The sequence below is a fragment of the Cololabis saira genome, chromosome 21, assembly GCF_033807715.1.
Source record: "Cololabis saira isolate AMF1-May2022 chromosome 21, fColSai1.1, whole genome shotgun sequence".
NCBI lineage: Eukaryota > Metazoa > Chordata > Actinopteri > Beloniformes > Belonidae > Cololabis > Cololabis saira.
The window spans coordinates 20,827,652-20,850,636 of record NC_084607.1 but is presented as its reverse complement, the minus strand read 5'-3'; the positions used below and the strand labels follow the sequence as shown (position 1 = coordinate 20,850,636).

Below are 22,985 nucleotides of genomic sequence, written 5' to 3'. Positions count from 1 at the left end.
CCCATGGTGACGGAGAATTGAACCTAGGGGTAGGAGGTAGATGGTGAAGAGAAGTGGACCCAGTACTGACCCCTGGGGGACACCCATTGTGACACCCGTGCACCCGGATTTATGGTTCTGTAGTTGGACAAACTGTTGACGGTCAGTGAGGTAAGATGAAAGCCAGGAGAGTGCAACACCAGTGATCCCAATGCCAGCCAGGCGGCCCAGGAGTATTGGGTGAGAAATTGTGTCGAAAGCTGCGCTGAGGTCCAGGAGGATGAGGATGGTGAGTAGGCCAGAGTCAGCTGCACGGAGGAGGTCGTTAGTGATTTTAACCAGGGCTGTTTCAGTGCTGTGATTGCGGCGGAAACCGGATTGGAAGGGTTTTTGTAGCATCTTGGTGTTATGTGCTGTGTTATCCCAGTCGTACCTTTGCATGAATCTTTGGCTAAGCTGTGCCATCATGAGTTCTGCGGTAGTGCTTATATTTGTACATGTAGTAAGTGTCAGGGAAGTGGTTCTCAGGAATAGGCACAACTTAAATATGTTTAGATTTTTCTGACCTCATCTGTAACTCACATATTTTGCTGTATCATGTCACAAGAACGATAAAAAAATGGCTCAACTGTCATGATCACGAATTTCTTTTAATGTACTTTTCTTTTAGTTTGCATTTCTTTTCAATCAACAAATTGAAAGATCTGCATGTTCATTTCTCTGGTACACCATAAGAAGACCAGTAAACAGAATCCAACGTTAATACAAGCTTTTATTTGATCATGCACAATGTTTTCCAGCTGTAGGTACACTTTTCTCAAACCACATAGGTAGGAGAGAATTGCACATGGTGGTCATCGATCCAGTCGTATTTATACTAAAAAGGGAGATGTTCTTTGTACGTAAACCCCATCTGCCAAACATGTCAGACCTTCAGCCGTATATACCTGTTTATTGCTTCCTGATGGAAATGTCAACCCAGATAACGGATGAGACCTATCAATGTTAAAACATCTGTTTCTATTCATTGTCTTCACCTAACGAAAAATAAATATCATTCTGAACTATTTTAACAGCCTAGTCATAAAACAGGAGTTGACCCTGCAAATAGCGAAAAACCACCAGTGCATAATCTTATGGAAAAACTCTTCAAACCTTTAAACAATTTCATAGAATCCTAACAAATTACATGTGACTAAAAGTGTAACGATATAACGAAAGAGAACGCGGAATAAGGAGATGGCTTTTTCAAGGATGTCCGTTTAATAGTCTTATGTTTTCTTTGTATGAGATCTCATGAAGATAATTTCATTTTATATTGATAGTTATTTTGTCAGTACGCTTTTCAGTAATCCTTCTTATCTTAAAACCGGTGAATAAACTTTATACTTTCACCTATGCTTTCAACTGCAACGTCATACTTTTATTCTGAAGGTCTGACTGAAACCGGAAGTGTTATTGTTTATATCGGTCTTTTTGGCTGTAGGACTGAGCGCAGGTTGAGCAAAATGTCTTTTTGCTCTTTTTTCGGCGGAGAGGTTTTCAAAGACCATTTTAAACAAGGTATCGTGATTATTTTTACTATTTATGATGATATTTATGTTTCTTTCTAAAGAGGGGATGGTTGATGATAGACGTGCTAGCTACTGTTTGCTAATCGTCAAATATCAAGAAGTTACTTTTAAAGTTACTCAAAAGGAAATATTTAAGGAAAGTTTACATTGTACATGTGGTGACAATAATACAAATTGCAATTATTAATACAGAGTTAATACAAAGCATTGTTGGCGTGTAAAGTTTTGTAACAAGCGCGCAGGTTACACAACAACGTTGTTACAAAACTATGGAGTTGCAGTTTCGCTTTTATCAACAAAAACACTCGTAAATGCTTTCAACTGCAACATAATTCTATATATATATGAATGTATGTATGTGTATTTTTTATTTATTTTTTTTTTTTTTACAATTTACAAGATAATGATCAAATCTTTCTAAATGTAAACCTGGCCAACTGACCTACACGATCACAGCTGTTGAAATTAAAAGAATATCAATATTATAAGATTAGTGAATGTTTACTTCAGAAGGGATTTTTTTAAATTTTTATTTAACCTTTATTTAACCAGGAATAATCCCATTGCGATTAAAATCTCTTTTGCAAGGGGGTCCTGGCCAAGAAGGCAGCACAATAGGTCCACATCAGTTACACATTGAACAACATTGAACAACATCAACAAAACAGACTACACATCACTACAGTATAATCACTCAATGTTCGATAAAAGAACATGTGCATTCAGTAGTCAGATATACCTTGATCCTAGCTTTAAAATCTACCAAACTTGGGAGATGATCCAATTTAAGATGACTGTAATTTATACCAGGACGAGGGTGCAAATGCTTTGAAGGCCCTTTCCCCAAATACAGTCCGCGTACGAGGAATAGTATACATTATCAATCTATCGTGCCTGAGACTACAGCTTTTGGTGTTGACTTTAGGAACCAAGAGAGAACACAAATAAGGGGGCAAGTCACACAAGATGGCTTTATAAAGAAAACAATACCAGTGTTACCATCTACGATTGTACAATGATGAAATAGTTGATTCATACATCCATCTTTCATTGTCCTGCCAGGCATTTATGCCTGTTCCCAGTGCGATCACCATCTGTTCGCCAGCCTCTCCAAGTATGAGCACTCCTCTCCCTGGCCTGCCTTCACAGAAACCATCCATGAAGACAGTGTGTCCAAACACAAGGAAAGACCTGGAGCTTACAAGGTAACATCAGGAATACAGAGATTTAAATTGCTCCTTTATTGAGTTCTTCAAAGAATGCTGGTTGTAAGAATGCTTCATCCTGTTCTCCTCCTGCAGTACAATCTTATAGCTCTGTAGCGAGTGTAAACAGATGAATGGTAGTCATATCCACTCCTCTGTATTACTGAGGAATTATACTAAACTCATTCCTGTAAGAGACTTGTTTCTAGAACCTATACATGTTATATTGTTTTAGGTACGGTGTGGGAAATGTGGAAATGGACTGGGCCATGAGTTTGTGAATGACGGTCCATCCAAAGGGCAGTCACGTTTCTGAATATTCAGCAGCTCACTGAAGTTCATCCCTAAAGGTACAATCTGATTACATTACAAGGTTGCAATTCCTATCAGTAAGACTGGTAATGTTGAACCGCTTGTTTAAGGGAAACTAATCCTTCTTGTTTTTGTTCCCTACCCACAGATAAGGTTGATGGACAGTAAAGTGAGCAGTGAAGAAGTGCTGCAGGATTAGAGGGTCCTCTGTGCTACTGGAGGCGTGGACAGTCGATGAAGAGTTCTGAGACAAAGCCCAGTCTGGGAGGACCAGGGCTCTGATGTACGGTGTCTTAGCTGGACAGCAAGGATGGAGGACTGGTGCACCATCTTTTATTATGCAATCACCACAAACCAGCAACTAATTTTACCTCAATGATCACACCACTTTTACACTGATTGATAGAAATCAATTTATTGCAGGAGGCAAGTAAACTTATCAAGATTTTTTTAGCTATCTGAGCGACTATTTCAGTTACAGCGTGACATGCATGAGCATTTTAGAAGGAACCAGTTTGTATAACTTGTTTTTAGAGTAGAAAAATCATTTTGAGATAACTCAATGTTATTATTATTTTTTTTTTTTAATAAAATAACCAGCAGTCGTCAATATGCTGAATGATGGAAGAAAGGTAGCTATGCACATTATTTTTATTAAATGAAAAGGTACATCAGTTTTGAAAAGTTTAATGTAAATTGAAATAAATCAACAGTGTGTAAATAAGTCAAATAAACATATTTTAAAACATATTTTAGCTAACTAAATCTTGGTGGTACTTTTTTAATGTCAGAAGGGAAATTAATCGTTTGGAGTATAAATAATCAGGAATTAATAATGAGAACAACAAAGAGACTTTGTAAAACTATTGTAGACGCTATATACATAACATTGAATTGGAATGAATTTTGGTCAGAAATGATCTCCTGTACTTGTGTCTACTGCTGCAAACCAGCAAACTGCTTTGTTGTTTAATTTCTGGATTGTGTAGAGGACGGTAGGGTTTTCTTTATGTTTAGCAACTTAGGGAAAGTTCTTCACACAATTGGTCCAGAAGCTGTAGAACAATCATCAGCACAGTTCGTATTCTTTTATTAGTTTGTTTAGTCTTTTATTTGATTCTTAGTCCATCATATATTGGTTTGCTGTAATTGTGAATCATCAGTAGCGTACTTCTTAGGAAATTATGTAATTTGTTCTGGATTGTTCTGAATTTTTGAGCAAAATTCTAAAATATAACAACTTTTAAATCATTCAAAATGTTCTGTTATGTAAGGTGTCTATTGTTGCTAATATATATTACATATTAGGTGATATATGTTTTATCAGATGTGTAAACTATAGTACAGAGGATATAAAAAGTCTACATACATGTATGAAATTGCAGGTTTTAAAAATGTAAAGATAGAAATATCAACAACAGAAATATCAGACTTGTTATATTTGTCGATCTTCCAGCAAACAAAAATCCAGAGAAAACAAAAAACATAATAATTGGGAACATAACTAAAAGGAGAAAAAAAAAGAATATAGCACTGACACTTTACAAAGATCACAGTGACCCTCCAAAGTTGTTGAAAGGATTAGAAGAAGACTTATCGGTGTGGATGCCAAGAGACCAACAACAACACTGAAGGAGCTACAGGTGTTTCTGGCAGGTACTGGCCAATTCTTGCGTGTGAGTTTCATCACCTGTACTCTGCAAAGTCTAGGCAGTGAGGTAGCATAGAATGATGGAAGCTGTTCATAATAAAAAGGAATAAGCCTGCCCGTTTGAATTATGTCAACAGATTCATTTGTTCACCCCAAACCATGTGGGGTAATGGGTCATAATCTGGCAAGATAAAGGTTGTACTTTTTGGCAACGTTTTAATTCTGAAAGGTATGCTTGTTGCAAAGCCAATACAGAATATCATCAAAGGAACGCCACGCCGACAGTGAAGCATGATGGGAGTAGTATTATGCTTTGAGGCTAGTTCTTTCCAGCTGGGCCAGGGACATTTTTTTAAATGGATGGGGAAATGAGTAGCTTCATCTCAAGATATTGTGGCACAAAAACTTATGTCCTCTGTTAAAAAAAAACAGCCAAAACATAAATATACTTATTCACAAAAATTAGTTGATAGTACAATAAAAGCATTGAGCACTTTCATATATTTAAAAAAACAACTATAATTTGAGGAACGTGTGTCAACTTTTTTTATCCACTGTAAGATAAATAAATGAGTTAATAAAAAAATTTGAGCTATAATTAGAATTGCATCAACAGTTCCTCGAAACGGCCACTAGGTGGAAACCGACGAGCTCATGTGTTACACAAGAGCAACAGGCTGCTGACGCCTGATCTGATCTGGACCGATCTGGACGCGCTGGCTTGTACCAGCGCAAGCTAGATGTCAGTTTGTAACAAATATTTCTCGACTAATTGGAAAAAAAGTTTCGGGTTTGAAGAAATTGAGACATGGACGAAATGTCTTATTGCTCCTTTTCTGGGGGAGAGTGTTATAAAAATCACTTCAAGCCTGGTGAGTGAAGCATGAAGCAGCATGTGAAGGACAAATACCTGATACAGTAAAAGTCCGTGAGTGCCTTCCTGTTTACAGGTATATATGTATGCTCCGAGTGTGGCCATGAGTTATTCTCCAGCACTTCAAAGTTTGAGCACTCTACCCCGTGGCCGGCCTTCTCAGAGACCATCCACGAGGACAGCGTCTCTAAACACCCCGAGGCATGGGGGCCAATAAAGGTAGACCCCCTCCGCAGCACTAGCTCAGCTGGAGGGTTGTTTCAATGATCCAAACTGGACTAAACAACCAGTCAGCAATCAACTGGGTTTATTCCAGCATTCTGAATGTAAATCCCTCAGGTTTGCTGTGGGAAGTGTGGGAATGGACTAGGCCACGAGTTCTTATGTGACGGACCTAAAGAAGGGCTGTCACGCTTTTGAATCTTCAGCAGCTCATTGACATTTATCCCCAAAAGTGAGTCTATATGGTTTCTTGTTTAACTTTTATCTCACTCGGTCAGTGAGATTACATATTTTCTCTTTGCAGAAGAGGTCAGTGGATAAAAACAGGTGAGCTGTGAAGGAGAAGACGGTTTCCTGCAGGTGGAGGTGTCTCCACAGTGGATGAAGTGCTCTGGGATAAAGCTACGGAGTTCCTGAGTGCTGATGAATAGTGGATATACCGGACAGCAGTTTCAGGAGTCATGCATAAACAGCTTTTTAAGTAACAGGGACATAGAAAACTCTGCTGCACACTTTAGTGTCTAACTTGTCTATTTAATAGTTACACACACATCTGTTAAAATGTGCTGGTGAGCGTGTTATACCCACTGCAGATCTTTCCTTAGTCATGTCATTACATACTTCCAACAGTTGATGGTGCTCTGCAGACATCTTTTGCTTTTGTTGATTATAATACTCAGACAAGTTTGGATTCATATCTATAACTTCCCACCATTAGAGAGTGGACTGGTCCAAGAACCCAGATCAATTCGGCAGCCCAACAATGAGTCCAAGCAGAAAACCGGAGTCAGACACTCTCTGCAGCCACAAGAGGCTCTGGGATCACATCATGATGCTGAAATCTCTCAGATGTATAAAGAAATGTTCCTGTTAAAAGCACTACATCAAGCATTGATTTGATTTATAATGTTACATATACATATTTTTAGGATTTTTAGTGAATCACCAATCTGGAGTGTTGATTTTCCCACATTTCTTCTTTTTTGCCTTTTGGCCCGTCCTTTGTTGAAAAAACTATGTGAAGAGGACTTTCTGTTACCAAACGAAATTAAATGCTTCATTTTCTGCTTTTGTCCGTGACATCAAAATAAAAGTGTGAATGCACCTTAACTAAGTATCAGTCTCATCCTATAATTTCAACAAGGTAACAAATCAAGAAAAAAAGACAGAAAGAAGAAAAAAATGTATTCTTTGCAATAAGAATTTCAATAGTGAACATATCAATTGGGAATAATTGAATATATTCAGTAACCAAGAGAATTTCACTAAGTACTTGGAATGGCTGCTGGAATATGTAACTCATGCTAGTGCCATATAGTCAAGACGTATCTGTATCATATTACATGCTTTGATGGCCACCATTGCACTGTTTATGAGAGTTCATTGTGTGTTAATACACCTGAAACCCTGCACATGTAGTGTCATATATAAGTGGAGACATACATTTGTTACAAAACCAACAGGCAACTGATCCGAAATTGATAATAATGTTCCTTCAAAATTAAATATATAGATAATTCAATTCTATTATCATCTACAATCTAAAGATACTTCACCACGCATCGCTTTATGTTCTCTCCTTTTTCTTGCAGTTCATTGTCATTGTTCATTTTGTTTTGAGATTTTTCTGTCTAAAATGGCATAAACTATTGAGAGAGAAACAGTGAACAAAATAAACTGGTATTGTAGTGGCATAGCCAGGTATAAAGGAAAGCAGTGCAGATTAGCTCACTTCAGCCCAGGTGTGAGGGAATCGTTTGCTCTTTGACAGAATTTTTCCGTACGTCTTGGTAAACTGTGCCTCTTGGTTGTTGGAGTGCTGGAATTTCAAACAAAGCGTGGATGAGGGGGCACACTCAGTGGCTTTCATGCTGTTTAAGTGTCTGGGATGAGCAGGTGCGGAGGTGCTCGTTTCAAAGGCTGCAAGATCTGAGGGGCAGATGAAAGCATCCGTGTCAGTCGGAGGATTAAGAAAGGAAGTGCAAACATTCGTAGAGAGCAAAGACTATTTTGCACAGTTTATATGATGTTTTTGGCTGTAAAGTCTGATCAGAACTCCTCAATTCACTTTGGAGGGAGCAGCTGTGGCAAACATACTCTCATGGAGTGATTATGCTCCTTAAAAAAAAAAAAATGTGAGTGTTTTTTCTAAAGTCTTTTCATCCATCTAACTGTCAGCTCCAGCCCCAGAGTTGCCTCTATACTCTCCTCAACCCATGTGTTCAGTAATTAAGAACTAAGACATCAAATATGTACTCTGTGCAACGCTGCCAACTGCAGCGCACACAGACGTTCCTTTGGGACTTTGTGAGTGGGAAAGAGAGGGCTTGAGAGGAGAAAAGTGGCATCCTCTACAACAGAAAGACTTCAACAAAAAGATAAACCAGATGTGCGGTTGAGGGATGAAGAGAGAGGAAGAGGATGTTGCTTGAAACACAGGGCTGTAATTTGCATTCGCTATCTACGAGGGCAGTCTCCCCGGCTGGCATGGGACTGCAGCTGTATGGCCAAGAGGAAGCAAACAGGAAGGAGGAAGTGGTAATCCTCTGATAGAATCACTCTTCCCCTGACCTCTAGGGCTCATCCTGCTCGTAAGCAAATGGAGCCCTTAATTACATCAAACCACTACTCCAAAGTCTTCCCCAGTCCCACAGGCCAGGCCTCAAGGTTTCACTAAACATATGTGTGTGCCACTGACTCATGCACAGGACATCTTGTTTTAATCGAACCATATATGAGCCCGTAGCTTAAATTGGGATGTTTACGGAATCTGCACCTGCTTCTGTTTTTACCCACAGAAAGAAACGTCCTATCACGCTTCCACACGCCATGACATTATATCCAAGTTCATCGAGGTATTCACAAGAAACATCTGTCAACCAGTGCTTCAGTCACTGCAGAAGCTGTGATCACTTTGTAACAGGACTAAAACTCCTTAATGCGTGACCGAAACAAAAATACAGAAATTTCCTTTCATCAGAGACTAATAGCGGCAATATGTGAGTTTGCCAGCCACATGAGATGTCTCCATCCATACATGGAGAGGCTGCCGTCCACATGTTTCAGACATACATCGACTTGCCAAGTGTCTGTCTCTGGGGGAATAAACAAAGTTTTTATACATGATACTGGAATCTGATTTCCTCTCTGGATCAAAGGAAGGGTCTGGGGGCTTGAGACTCCAGGTTTGGCAGGGATGTTATCCCGTCAAGGTAATTAGTGTTTGAAAGAAAAAATGCTGGTGAAAATCAAAACGAGAGTGTTTTTGCTCATCCTGCCTTGAAAGTCCGAGCAGCCAACCGCAATGTGAACTGCTGTGTAGATTACTGAGCGTATAAAGAGCTTTTATGCAGAGTGTGGGTGTATGAAGTACATTTAATCATGGGTCATATTTACAGAACCCTGAAGTTCAAAAACCCAAAACCAAAAACACAGCAAAAGTTCACAAAACAACACAATTTTCAGGAAGTGCAACAGCAGAGCATAAATCATTAAAGCATTTTGAAAAACAACATGTCAGTAAACACAACAAATGCAAAAACAGAACAGTTTTATTTCAGAAATTATTTCCTTTAAAAATACCCTCGAATTTGGGTTTTAATTTAATGGACCCTGACCAGGTTGATATTCATTTGTTAATTAAAAATCCCTGAACTTCTCTATCGGCTCTGATGCAGTGACTGGCCCCCCACGGCTGGACATTGAGGTGGAGTTAAAATGGTCTTAAAGAGGATTTAGATATCTGGTGGTGACGTTAAGTAGTCGCTATTCTAATGTATTAGAAAGCCAATTATGAAAAATGAATTAAGAAAGACCTGGAGTCGATGGAGATGCTTCCCCTGTCTTGAAACGGCAGAGTCAAAACCGTTCAAAGTCCTCGACAGGCTCATTTCTAAATTTATATGGCAGAATAAAAGACCTAAAGTGAGGCTCAGAGTTCTCTCTATGTGATGAAGTGAATAAAGGCTTCACTGTGTGGGTACAAAAAAGCGAATCAAACACTGGAAGGAACAACTCTTAAAGCCTTCTCTTAGCTTCTGGCCCAATACAGTTGTACATCTAAGGATTTGTTTAGATACTTTCAGATCTGACATTATTTGATGTTGCATAGGCAATGACTAAGTCAAAGAAATACCAACTAACTTTGAACAGTGCTGGTTAGAGTCGGCAGAGGGTGATTACACTCTTAAATAATGGTATCATGTTTATAAGATTGGACACAATGACACAATACATTGGATGTTAAAGTAAATCGGGGTTGGAAGCTAACATTATAATTGAAGATGAGGAGTGGGAAAGGTCTTGGATGCATAAATGCCTGAGTTGTCCAAACTGGAAGGAATTTTCTTGGAAGTTAAGACTTTTTAAGACACCATTAGTAATATAAAAAAGATGACAATGAGTCAAGTCCTCTCTGTTGGACAGGATGTGGAGGTTCATAGGAGGTTTTAGCCACATTTTCCGGGATTGTGCCAGTTTTGGAGTAAGGTAAAACAGGAAATTGGAAAAATTTTGAATTTAGACAGAACTTTTTGATCCTTGCTCCCTGATGCTGGCATTATGCCGTTACATGGACTGCGGGATAAAAACTGCCCCTGCTTAGAGCTCTGATGTTGATAGTGCACAAGATGATAACAATAAACTGGTCGAAGCCACACCCACCTACACCAATGGTTTCAGAGACTGAAAGATGTGAACTGTTTGGGCATAACAGCAAAACTACGACTCCAGCGTGACATGTATTCAGAAAGGTGGTCTTTAGCAAACACAAAGAGTACTTAGACTTTTATTTATTTATATATTTATTATCTTTCTTATCATGTCAGTATGTATATTATATGTATGTATATTTTATATAAGTCATATTATATGTCATATTGTAAATATATAGCATATATATATATATATATATATATATATATATATATATATATATAGCCCATCATGAACTCATTGGTTTTGTACTTGTTGCTTGGCAAAAGCTGTAGTGATGATGTCATATGCAGCATTGGCAGGTAACACAAGTGAGCTCTCTCAGTAGAAGGCATAAATAGAGACTTAGATCCAGCAGTTCAACATCTGGGGTGCAGAGATGCTCCTTCACAGTCACATGTCCAGGATCTATTTCCAGCAAGCACTGCAAGAACTGCAAGCAACTTAAACATCCATGTAGAAAGATACTGGAGTCCAGAACATGCTCTTGCATGTCTTTAAAAATACAATACTCCTGCTGTTTCTTGTCAGAACTATAAGATCATCCACCCCACCACCCACAGATCTAACACTCCCCTTGATGAATCTCTTCCTTTTTGATCTGTATTTTCTTCCCTGCTCCATGATGTTGACTTCTCCCCTTAAGCTCATCTCCATTTTAAGCCCTTTTCTGATCATTTGGAAAGCTCAATCTGCAGCATCCATATTTAAACAACTTTCCATTGTCATGGATACTCATCGTCACAAACGCAAAAGACAAAATGCCAGAAGTCCTCCAGGCAGAACAGCATCCAAACCAGCACTGAAACTGTTTCAGAAACCATACTTTTAATGAACAAAAGCTTAGCAGAAAAATCTCAAGCAGATATAGAGATGTAGAGGCAGAGAGACAATTTGACAGCAGCCTGCCTTTTGAGCGGTGCCACCCTACAATAATATAAGATGCTACATTAAAATAAGTTTCTGTTTTGCTTACTTCTCTAAACACAGAGAAATTGGCATAAAAAAGTACATTTAATTAAATAATTTTTTGCCCCTTCCCCCAAAGTGCCAAAGGTTTCAACATGTGTAGGATGGTGCTGAATAAAAACTGCACAGCAGACCCGCAAAGCTCCCTCTGAACCTATAGGGGCTGCCACTGGGAAAATAAACAAAACATCAAATCAATGGCTTTGGCCACTTTATTGTCATCTTTATCACATGATCATCTTCCTGTTTTTGAGTGCCGCCAGCTTCAATAACACAGACAGGTTCTGAACATGTTTGCAAACATCACTAAGTCACTATCTCCTCTCCGATCACGTTCAGGGAGATATGACCCCGCAGACAGCAGCACAGTTTAGTCTCGAGGCTTCAAAGGACTACTTGAGGTATGTTGGACTGCTATTGTTCACACACAACGGGGAGGAGAGGGGGTCCTGGTTTTCAGGGATGATGGACAGAGTGAAAGGATAAGAGCAGAGGTTTAAAAGCGGAGAATCAACAAGCTGATTGTGTGCCCACATGTCTGACACGAGGTTCATCGGGGGGGTATGAAAGGCCTCAAAGGTGGGTGCAGTAATCTTGAAAGAAGCTGGACATGTTGTGCTCATTATGTTCCACAAATATTCTTTGAGCTTGATGTTTGAGGCTCCGTGTCAGATGCCATGGATGAAACGATCAAATGGAGCCTGAGATAAAACTGTGGCAGAGGCCAGGAAACATTTATCAGGCACACTGTCTTCGAAGTATGCAAATGCAAGGAAGGCTTTCAGATGAGTGATTTAAAAGGCGGCTCAGAACACAGATAGTCAGAGAAATGATGGACTGCAGAAACTGCAGTATTTGAGTTATCGTATGTACAGAAACGCCAGAAGCCCTTGACTTCCTCCCTGCAGCTGTGAGACTACACAACCAGCACTGCCCACAGTAGACCACATACAACCTGACAATAAATGTACATAAGGGAAATAATGTGCAATATCTTTCACTCACTGCAACATGCAATTATGTAAATATCCATCTGTAAATATCCGTCTGTTATCTTTTTATATACTAGTATTTCTTATTATTCATCTTTCTTATTATTATTATTATTATTATTATTGTATACCAGTTTACTGTTTATAGTGTTTTGTAGTGTGTATTATTACTGTGTTATTATTTTTCTATTGATGCCTCTTGTTTTTGCACTATCCCCCTTTGCTGCTGTAAACTGCAAATTTCCCCTCTGTGGGACTATTAAAGGTTTATCTTATCTTATCTTATCTTATCAACTGACGAGGTTTAAAGCATTTTTCTTTTTTAGACAGAGACTGGGGTTGGAGAGGACCGCTACAGCCTCAGTCTTCGCCTGGGTACGGTGCCACTCCGCCCCCCTACCCCATCCCAAACTACACCTACCCAGCAGGCAAACCAGAGCTCCCTGCAATTTGTGGCAGCTCATCCTCTCTCGTGTAATCACAGCTCGCCTCATATGGAATCCAGATCAGGCTGCACATGTGATAGAGACGACTTCATGCGTGTTCGTGCTCTCTCCTTGCTTGTTTTATCCTGCATTTTTCTCTTGATGTCTGTGTGTACTTGCAACACAGATACACTCATGGGACCGTAGACCTTGCAAACTCTGCAAAACTCCCTACAGACCCCCAATGGGTGGTCTTATAGTCAAAATTGCTCCTGATTGCAATGTCCTGTGCAGAAAATGTTCAGAGGTGCCTGAGCTCTTTAAACTACTCGATGATTATGAGCCAATCGCAAACCTATAATCTACCACCGTCCCAGCGTTAGGAGATAGTTAAGGAGGTGTTCTGATTCAGTCTTTTCTCAGCAGATGATGTGAAAGTTGAAGGAGGAAGATCAGCAAGCATGAAGACAGAAAGAAGAGGCTACTTCCTCGAAACATGTGTGGTCTCTTAAATGATAAACTCCAAAGAAAGAAAGCATTTAGTGTACGTATTTGATTGTCTCATTTCTGGATCTGTGCAGTAGAAACACGGGGAATTCCACATACCTCTTCGATTTTATGACCTTAAGCAGCTATATTGTGCAATGCACAGACATACGGTTTGCTTTTGATGGCAACTGCTCAACATCAGAGTCAGCTATATCTTTACCATCACACACACAGTTCTCTTCGTTTGTTCTTTATGAATCCACTTAAGTGCCAGAAAAGAAAATCCCTCCATAATTCCTCTTCTCTCTCCACTTGCAATAGCTGTTATTCTCGACCCTTTGGCTTGGCCTTATTGGTTCGTCAAGCAGAGTGGACGGCCAGGATTAGGGACCCTGACGACGGGGTTGTTTTCTTTCACATCCAGGAACAATCACTGCAGGAAGTGAACGGCTGCTCAGACACAACAGTGCCCAAATTAATTTCAAATGTATTTTGGGCAAGTCCACAGATCAGCCTTCCTGCCCTCATTTGGTGTGGCAGCTCTGTTCTATACCCAAAACGCTCCGACCTCAAAACTCAAAGTGAGACCAGATGAGAGCTGTAGGAAGGGGAGGACAGTTTGTGTGTTTGTGAACATGCGTGACTCTGTATGTTGGTATAAATGTTAAAAACGAAGACATCTTAGAATACATTCCCACAGGAATGAGACTCTCAGACAGGCCAATGTCATTATCAGGCCTACAACAAAGTGAGGGTGTGGCGTTTTAAAGACAGAGGGCAGATATAATGGCTGTACATGACCACAAGTAACAATTATGAACCCCTGCCATGCTGACTTGTGAAATGACATCTTCAAATTATTATAATAGCTGAAAGACACACCATGAAGACATCATTACCAGTCTTAATACCCGTGTTTTTGTTTTATAAACCAGGCATGCATGAAGTTTGCATACTTTGTAAAAATCCAAATAAAAACAGAATATAATTACAGTCAATTATTAAACTGAAAATAGTCCAAAAAAGAGACAACACAACTGAAGCTGGAATTTTTTTAATACCATTAAAGTTAATTTTGAATTTGAGCAGCAAACTAGCTTCTTGCCTTGACTTTTTAATGACAGAGACTGTTACAAGACCATCTTGTTTATAGATTTCAGCATTACTAGGTTCTTCAGAAACGTGCACGCGTGCATGTGTGCCATGCTCAATAAAGTGCTAAACTGCAACCAGATCTTTGCAAATGTTGGCTTTTGAACTCTATGCAGGTAACAAGGGATGAGGAGACCCTGGTTTCCTGGAAGAGTTGCAGGCTCGTATTCCTCAGACCAAATGACACTGGGCTCATTCAGTTGTGAAGTTTGTCCGCAAACTTCAACCCCTCTGACCACATCCATCCATCGTCATATAAAGTCACCCATGCGTCCTGTCTTCAAAACGTCCAGGATGAGTGTATGACTGTCTCACTAACACCTTCACCTCATCTTATCAGGTATTGCTTTACACTTAGATCAATTAACTCTTGTTGTGTGTCATCACAAGTGAAGGGGTTTCATACATGAACTTATTGAGTTAAATCAAAAGTGAATCTTTAAATTACACTATAAATAAATATAAGTCCCACATTTTTTACATGTTATATCGAAAATTTAAATGAAAACTTAATATATGTACTTTTAATATATTTTTGGAGTTTATTTGTTAGGTTTAAGCATGTAAACCAGCCATTTAGATGTAGGCTTGGTTTAAAAAAACTAAAACAAAAAAACAGCTTATTGTAAAATAGACCCACTCATAACATTTACACTATGCTTGAAACCTCATTTTAATGATTTGCCAGCTGAGTCAAGAAACAAAACATGCTGCAAACCTGAAAAACGCTGTATAGTTTCCCATGAGGGATAAATAAAATATGATTAAACTGAGAGAAACGTCACACTGAAAATTATTACTCTGCAAAAAAACTCCATTTATAGTCCATCAACAGGGTGCAGTTATTTTCACCATGTTTTCACTATGTTATTTTACTTAGATATCTGATAAAAAAGGCATCACAACATTTAAATAAGTTGTTGGAAGTTACAGCGAATGATTTCCTAGAGCATTACACAACTTTGACCGTCTTTTGTTGCTCCCGTCACAGCTTCTTTTGAAACATGCTGCTAGAATCCATCAATTTTAAAACTTGATGTGTTGTCCTTTTCTGAATTTCAGTTATATATTTATTACATTTAAAAGATTTACAAATAATGTGTTCCTCCTGTTGGATTATCATTTTACACAATCCTGGCCAGCCACATCGACTGGAATTTTCAATTTCTTATTCATCCTTGACAATTCTCTCTTGACTTACTTATTTTATGCAGTTTTAAAATGAGTAAACCAAGTGGTGAAAAATGTTTTTAAAAATCACGCTGACTTGTGTTCAATGTATGTAGACATCTCTCAACTTTTGAGTCACCAGAGAAGCGCCAAACAAATTAAGACGTCAGTCTTCTGAGTGAAATATTCCATCTTGGCGCATCACTTCCCTCCCAGCAGGCCTTTGCTGGCTGTCTCGTCTGAGTCGGATATGATTTTATATCCCTGCGAAAAGTCAGAAAGACTCCTGCAGGGCAGAAGCAGAATCTCCCGTTTCTCCTGCATGAAGCAGTTCTCACACACACACACACACACACACACACACACACACACACACACACACACACACACACACACACACACACACACACACACACACACACACACACACACACACACACACACACACACACACACATACACACACACACACACACACACACCCCTCCGGCCTGCAGGATCTCACAGGACAGGTGATATCGTTTTCCTGAGACCCGACTTCAGTGCGAAGAAGTCAGCCCCCCCCTCTTCCCCTCATATTTTTTCAAGATGACAGCTCTTTTTTTTCTCACAGCTGCTGTGACAGTTTGGAATTTGAAAAACATGGGAAACTCCAGAAAGTGGAAAGACAAACTGCTGCGGCTTTACACCAGCAATTACAGCCAGTTAACACCCATCTGATGGCTGTTTGTATTTTTATTTACACAGACCACGTTGTGCTTGTTTACGTGAACAAACACGTCCCCTCCAGTCCACCTAGCCGTGCCCGCATGAATCCACGGTCTTTTCAGCTGTTTTGGGCAGGCTGAGCGAGTGTGAAAATGTGCCTCCATTACTCTGGCCTACTAACAGTAGCACAGTGTTTAATCCAGCCGCCCCCGTCAGGAAATTGCAATGGCGATGGAGGGAAAGTTATCCTTCACGCACTGGGTGGAAATAGATGGTGACAGTGACACATGAAAGGCAGGGCTGAGGTTAGGAGCTGACGTCACGGCAATCAACGTTTAAAGCAACCAGGCCTCTCAATGAAAGGCAGCCACACAGAGCAGCCCACAAGCATTTCACAGAGGAGCAGTCTGGGATTGGGTACCGCAAGCGGTTTTGTGTGCATACAGAGTGGAACAATAGGCCTCCACAGACACACAGAGGCATGCGTAGGATCCTGCAGCCGCGGGTGTCTGTATACATGTCCAAACACTTGCTATAACACAGTGTGCACTCAGACACGTGCTCCAGGTTAAAATGCTTCACCCTTGGGGGCTCTGTCAGATTGGCATCAACCCAGTTGAAACTCTCTCTGAAAAATATGTACGGTACTCAATATGTAATCACATGGGCCTCTTCCTCAGCATCTCCTCATCAACTTCGCCCCTCACGCTCCTCACTCAGGCACAAGCACATACAGGCATCCCGTACACCCCCGTCTGCGCTCCTCCACCCTTCCTAAACACACCCAGTATCACTTCGGAGCCAACCAGCAGATCCCACATGTTTCACCACAGAACTGTGGATTAGAAGAGAAGGCATTTCCCGAGTGCTCTGCGGCTTATGTGATGACATGATTGTCATTGGGTTTAATTCCCTTTTGATTCCCTCTTGCCTGTTTCTGCATACAATAAAGCACAGTGAGACGGTAAATACCACTTTTTTTTTTTAAGTGAAGCTCCTGTACAGACATGCTCCTCTGGAAAGTTATTTAAGTTTTTATTGTCAAGATGAAAGACAGATTGAAAATTGGTCTGAGCAGCTGGTTTCTTTTAGTTGGAGAGGGCGCACATACGTGAAAAAAAATATATATAGGCTACATGTATATCAGGCACAAGGACTGAGTCTCCTGGTTTTGGCTTCTGCCCGGATGAAGATGGAATGAGAGCTGGCAAACTCTTCCTCAGATATAAATTACTTCCATGCCAGACCGGAGGCATGATGTCGGCCTGCTTTCAAGGCCTCCGAGAGGGTTGCGTAAGCTCCCGAACATCTTCCTCTCTGATCTTTGCTACACTGATCCATCCAGTCACGTCTCTATTAAGTCTCAGGGCAAGTCTGGGAGACGGTTGAACTGGAGGCAGGAAAATAAATACACTTGGACACACCTGTGAGAAGGTGGTGCAGGAGGGAGGGAGGGAGGGAGGGAGGGGAAGAGGAAGAGATGGGGGCTTAAATTGTGTGTGGACGGAGAGATCAGAGTGATTTGGTTCGGTCCTTCATCTATCAGTCTGACTGACTTTGCTTACATTTGAAGACAAAAGTTGAGAAGACGGGGCTTTGGAGATGCTTTGTTGCCGGCTTTTGTATTCTGTGATCTATATTACCTGAGGGCAGGGCAATTACGCATCTTTCATGTTACAGGGGGAGCACGGCATCTGTTATTTCTTCAAAGAGCTGCAGTTGGGACACCACAAAATGAGCATTGCATTTTTCTTCTTTTATGACATCCTTTATTTCCCTTTAGTCCTTTAATGTAAAGGCGAGAAGAAAAAAAATCTATGTAACGTTAATTTGTTTATGAAGTTCTTGATTTTAATTCCAGGCAGAATAAAGAGCTGTGTCTCTGCACCGATGAGGAAGCATCTCGTTTGGTTTCAAAGAGCTGCTGCAACGGCTACGAGGGTTTCTTCTGGACATCACAAATGGACACTGTCTTCATACTGGAAATGACCAAATAGGAGTGGAACATTCATCCTTTTGCTGCAGGATTTGTAATTTGCTGTAATGGCTGACACATGTACACGCCGTCATCAGCAAGCCCCAGGCCACGGAAATCTGTATCTGTGTTACACACAGGGATGCAGCAGATCACACCTGCAGGCTCACCAGATGGAAATGCAGTCTGGACTTCACACGCATGCGAAAATACCTGCACATGAGCGTGCGCACGCAGGCGTGTTATTCAAGCTCGATCAGACATACACAAACGTGGTTCACAACTTGCATTTGTTTCCTCAACCCCGCTGCCTGTTTGTTTCTTTAATCCCACTGTTTATATTTGTGGAGCCAAACCTGTCAGTATAACTCCAACTGGAGCAATTAGCATGAAAAGAAAGCAAATAATATTTGGGATGAAAGCACGGCCTGGATGCTGACCTCGTTTTGAGCGATTGTGCCGCTTCGCCAACAGACAGTCATTTAAAAAGCTGTGAATTCCTCGATGCCAAGCCGGCCTCTGTTTCAATGCATTCACAAAAGGCCGTTTGTGTTTGAAAACATATCATTATTCTATATTTGCCAGGGTCATGTCAGAATCCACAGAAAGCTTTGTTAGAGCCGGAGGCGGAAACCGCAATCATTGGCTTTGTGTTGCTTAACTTCGTCAAGTTTCTATACTGCTGAGAGGAGAAGTTTGACATGTTTTGGACACATGATTTTGCCAAGATTTTAGATGAAACTATTGATGCCGCTCTCATATCTTCATGCTGAAGGTATAGAGAGCGGTTCCTCTTTCAAAAAAAGAAGAAACTGCAAGCCTGGCTCTGTCCACGGGTAACATAATCCACCCATGATCTTTTAAGCTCACTAATTAACATTCTTATGTCTTGCTTGTTTAGCCTGAACAGAAACTGAAATGAAAAACAGTAATTTAATAATGTGAAAGTTACTCTTCAAATCTAACACGTTCATATATTTAAATCATTTTACGATATAAAAGTGGTTATTCTTGTATTATGGAAATTGGGCTGTTCGATTTTGCCCAAAAATAAAATCTCGATTTTTTTCTCTCAAAATCCGATTTTCGATTACGATTACGATTATTTTGTGAATTGACAAAAGGCAAAGAAATGATTTCAAATATGCTGTTTTTTTATTGAACATTTGCCCCGTTGGGCTTTAAGTGCAAACTTTGCTCTTATTAAACCAAAAATGAATGAATAAAGTGCAAAACTCTGTAAAATAAGTTGAAAAAAAGTTTTAAAAAATATAATAAAATATAAAGTTTTATCTCAGTTTTAAATCAGCAAATCAGCACTTGCAAACATACAGTAAGTTATATTTCCAATTAAATAAAACAAGACATTTTCTAATTAAACTAAACTGGGTCATTGCATGCTAAATAATAATGCAACCCATGAAGGAGGTAGAGGTGTGTAATGTCAGTCATTACCTTTGCTATTCACATTTGCAAGTTTTTTGCAAGGAACACGAGCTGGTCTACGGCATCTGGCTTGAGGGATGCCCGGTGGCATGTTACAACGCCCCCTTCTACACTAAAGAGCCTCTTGATCTTGATATTAGCATAAAATCGATTTTACGATTTTCACGTTTTAACATCGTTCTAATTACATAATCGCGATTACGATTTAAAATCGATTAATCGAACAGCCCTATATGGAAAATAATAAATAATAATCCAATAACATATTGAGATGCAAAGATGTCACGTTTGAATTAACAGTAAGAGATCCGTAGATGATGCATCTGTCCAGCTCTCCACACTAACCTGACTCACCTGGAAGGACATTAAGACACACAAGTATGCGCGTATGATCTCTGTCGCCTACAGCTTTGCCTTCAGTCCCATTTCAGCCCCCTCTCGACCCATCCACAAACTGCACCAGCCAGGCTTTAGTGCTCCAACATGTAACCAGATCCAGAGCTTCCTCTCAGGGCGTCCTCAGGTAGTCCAGCTGGGCCCTCATGTCTCTATCACAACAATCCTGCACATTAGCACAGCCCAGGTTTGCTTACTCTCTACTCGCCCTTCACCCACAGCTTTATACACACATATAACACCACCATAAAATCTGCAGATGATTGAACTGATTTCGAACAAAGGCAGATCAGCCTTTCAGCAGAACCGCAGTGGCAAAGCTGCAGCTCAGAGAACACCTGAAAGACCATCAGTAGAGATAGCACCAAGTGAACGTCTCAGTTCAGGTTCCTGTCACGGACCACCCATCATGGTGGTCCATGACAGCCATTCTCCTTCCTAGGGCACCTCCTGAGAATATTAGAAAAAGCTGGTGTCCCCCAACAGGTGCTTCTTATATTCTGCTGCTCCAACGATGTGAGCAAACATGAGGTGTCGAGAATTTGAGCAAAATGCTCTTAAGTGGGTTTTATGAAGAGCACAGAAAAGCATTGTGGTGGAGGGTCCAGCCTCGGAGAGCAGCTATAATGCATGCTTCCTCAGAAATGCCCCCAGCATCCGCTTGGATCCCACATATCCATGTCAATGTTTCTTTGATCTCCTCCCATCTGGCAGGAGTTACAGAGGTTTTCAAGTGTGTCCCTCCAGACTCAGAGCATTTAAAAAAAACCCCACTAACTCAGTAATTCAGCTAAGCAAACTGGATCATTTCCTTCATCTATTCTAGACCAACGTTTCTCCAAACATGGTCCTCGAGGGCCACTGTGGTACAGGCTTTAGATGTTTCCCTGCTCCAAGACACCTGATATAAATGAATCAATCACTGTCGGCTCGGGTGAAGGTCTCTTAGTCTTTGTATGTGTGCACTTTGACGGAGCTGCTGCCTAATTTTCATTGTACCAGTATAATGACAATTAAGGCTTTCTATTCTATTCTATTCTATTCTTCAGGAATCAGGTTTTCTGGAGGTTAGAGAGTTAAAAAAGGTTTTTGTGGACAATAACAAAAGAGAGTTAATTAGATGCATTTAAAACAAGCTGGCTTGGGGGGAAAAAAAGAAAATACTTCAGCATTATAAACTTATCACAAGATTGTTTGTTCACTTTCTCACTGATGCTATAACTACATCTTTGCTGTATAAACAAAAGAAAGTCATCTAACTTTTGGCAAGAAATAAGAAGTGAGGTTGCCAGGATTTGTTATCTCCTTGTGCTCCAGGGCTGAGTTCGTGCTCGCCTCTCTTTTAGACAGATTATCCATACTTTACGCAGCCTTTTTTTTTCTCATATCATCCTTTAAAACAGACGCCTTCGGTGCTGTTAGACAGGTTCAAAGTCTGAACTTCATCTCACTGCCAGAAGAAACTCTATACCTGCTCCAGCTTCACTGAGTCAGGGGAACATCTCTGCCCTGATCGTCTGTACTCTCCCAAAGGTGACACACTCCACCTCTCACACTGTATTTATGAGAACAGAGACACATCAGTCGCAGCCGGGACCCCGACTCACCTCAGGTCCTTTGTTTTGGAGGTTAGTGAGCTGCTTTAGAGTTGACTCCCAGGGTACAGGGAGAGTACAAGAGGTTTAAGAAAGATGTCCTCAGGGCATCTGTTGTTCAGAGTGCTGACTGAAATATTATCAGGGTTCAGAGGGGTGAAGAGGATTTTCCTCTTCAGGGTCAGATTTCATTTCAGAACATGGTTGATCTCCCTTCAGAATTAAATGCTCTGATTTCTTTTTTCTTATGACACTGAGCTCCCTAAAAAAGTAATAACTGAGCAGCTTGCCTAACCCATTCTGTTACCAAATTCATATAATATAATATATATAATATATAATATAATATAATTCAGGTTTCTCCAATTGCACAAACAACTGAAAAATCCAGAATGCCTAATAGTGAACTGTTATTTGGAGATGTACAAATGGTTTTCGCGTAAATGTTCATATTTATGTCACTTTAAACCAGTGGCGTCAATTCAGTCAAAGCTAAGGTATGGCAAGGTTACGAGTCACAGAACTTAACTAGAGTATCAATCAACACGTCCAGCAAATACTCATCACAGAAGTCTGCTATGTAGCTTATCTGTGTGGTCAGGAAAATTGGAACTTTTTCAAATGCAGTCTCACTCACTGCAAAAACTCAAAATCTTACCAGGAATATTTGTCTTATTTCTAGTTAGAATGTCTCATTTTTAGTCAAAACATCTCATTACACTTAAAACAAGTCATCACCAGAAAAATAACTTGTTATTTGACCATTTTCACCTGTTTCAAGTACATTTTCACTTGAAATAAGTAGAAAAATCTGCCAGTGGAACAAGATTTATCTTCTCATTACAAGCAAAACAATCTTGTTCCACTGGCAGATTTTTCCACTTATTTTAAGTGAAAATCTACTTGAAACAGGTGAAAATGGTGGTTTTTGAATCTTGTCTTAAATGTAATGAGATTTTAACTAGAAATAAGACAAATATTCTTGTTAAGATTTTGAGTTTTTGCAGTGTATAATAACAAGTGAAATCGATCATGTTGTTCTGATTTGCATTTGTAGTTATTCTATATGTATTAAGTAATAGAATAATCAATACAAATAGACACAGAGTAGTTCCATAAATGTATTTAAAAATTGACG

The 22,985-nt window shown here is 40.0% G+C and overlaps 2 protein-coding genes across 2 annotated transcripts; both read left to right on the top strand.

Annotated features, from left to right (window-relative positions):
* The first annotated feature begins 1,426 nt into the window (after nucleotides 1–1,426).
* On the top strand, nucleotides 1,427–3,652 carry LOC133421716 (methionine-R-sulfoxide reductase B1-A-like). Its single transcript, XM_061711449.1, has 4 exons — nucleotides 1,427–1,542; nucleotides 2,616–2,758; nucleotides 2,994–3,108; nucleotides 3,219–3,652. Exons 1-4 carry the CDS (start codon nucleotides 1,488–1,490, stop codon nucleotides 3,236–3,238), a joined length of 333 nt encoding a protein of 110 aa, XP_061567433.1. The 5' UTR covers nucleotides 1,427–1,487; the 3' UTR covers nucleotides 3,239–3,652.
* A 1,759-nt stretch (nucleotides 3,653–5,411) lies between these two features.
* LOC133422052 (methionine-R-sulfoxide reductase B1-A-like) lies at nucleotides 5,412–6,893 on the top strand. The gene is made up of 4 exons (XM_061711940.1): nucleotides 5,412–5,593; nucleotides 5,672–5,814; nucleotides 5,935–6,049; nucleotides 6,122–6,893. The coding sequence occupies exons 1-4, from the start codon at nucleotides 5,530–5,532 to the stop codon at nucleotides 6,136–6,138; spliced, it is 339 nt and encodes a 112-aa protein (XP_061567924.1). The 5' UTR covers nucleotides 5,412–5,529; the 3' UTR covers nucleotides 6,139–6,893.
* The last annotated feature ends 16,092 nt before the right edge of the window (nucleotides 6,894–22,985 follow it).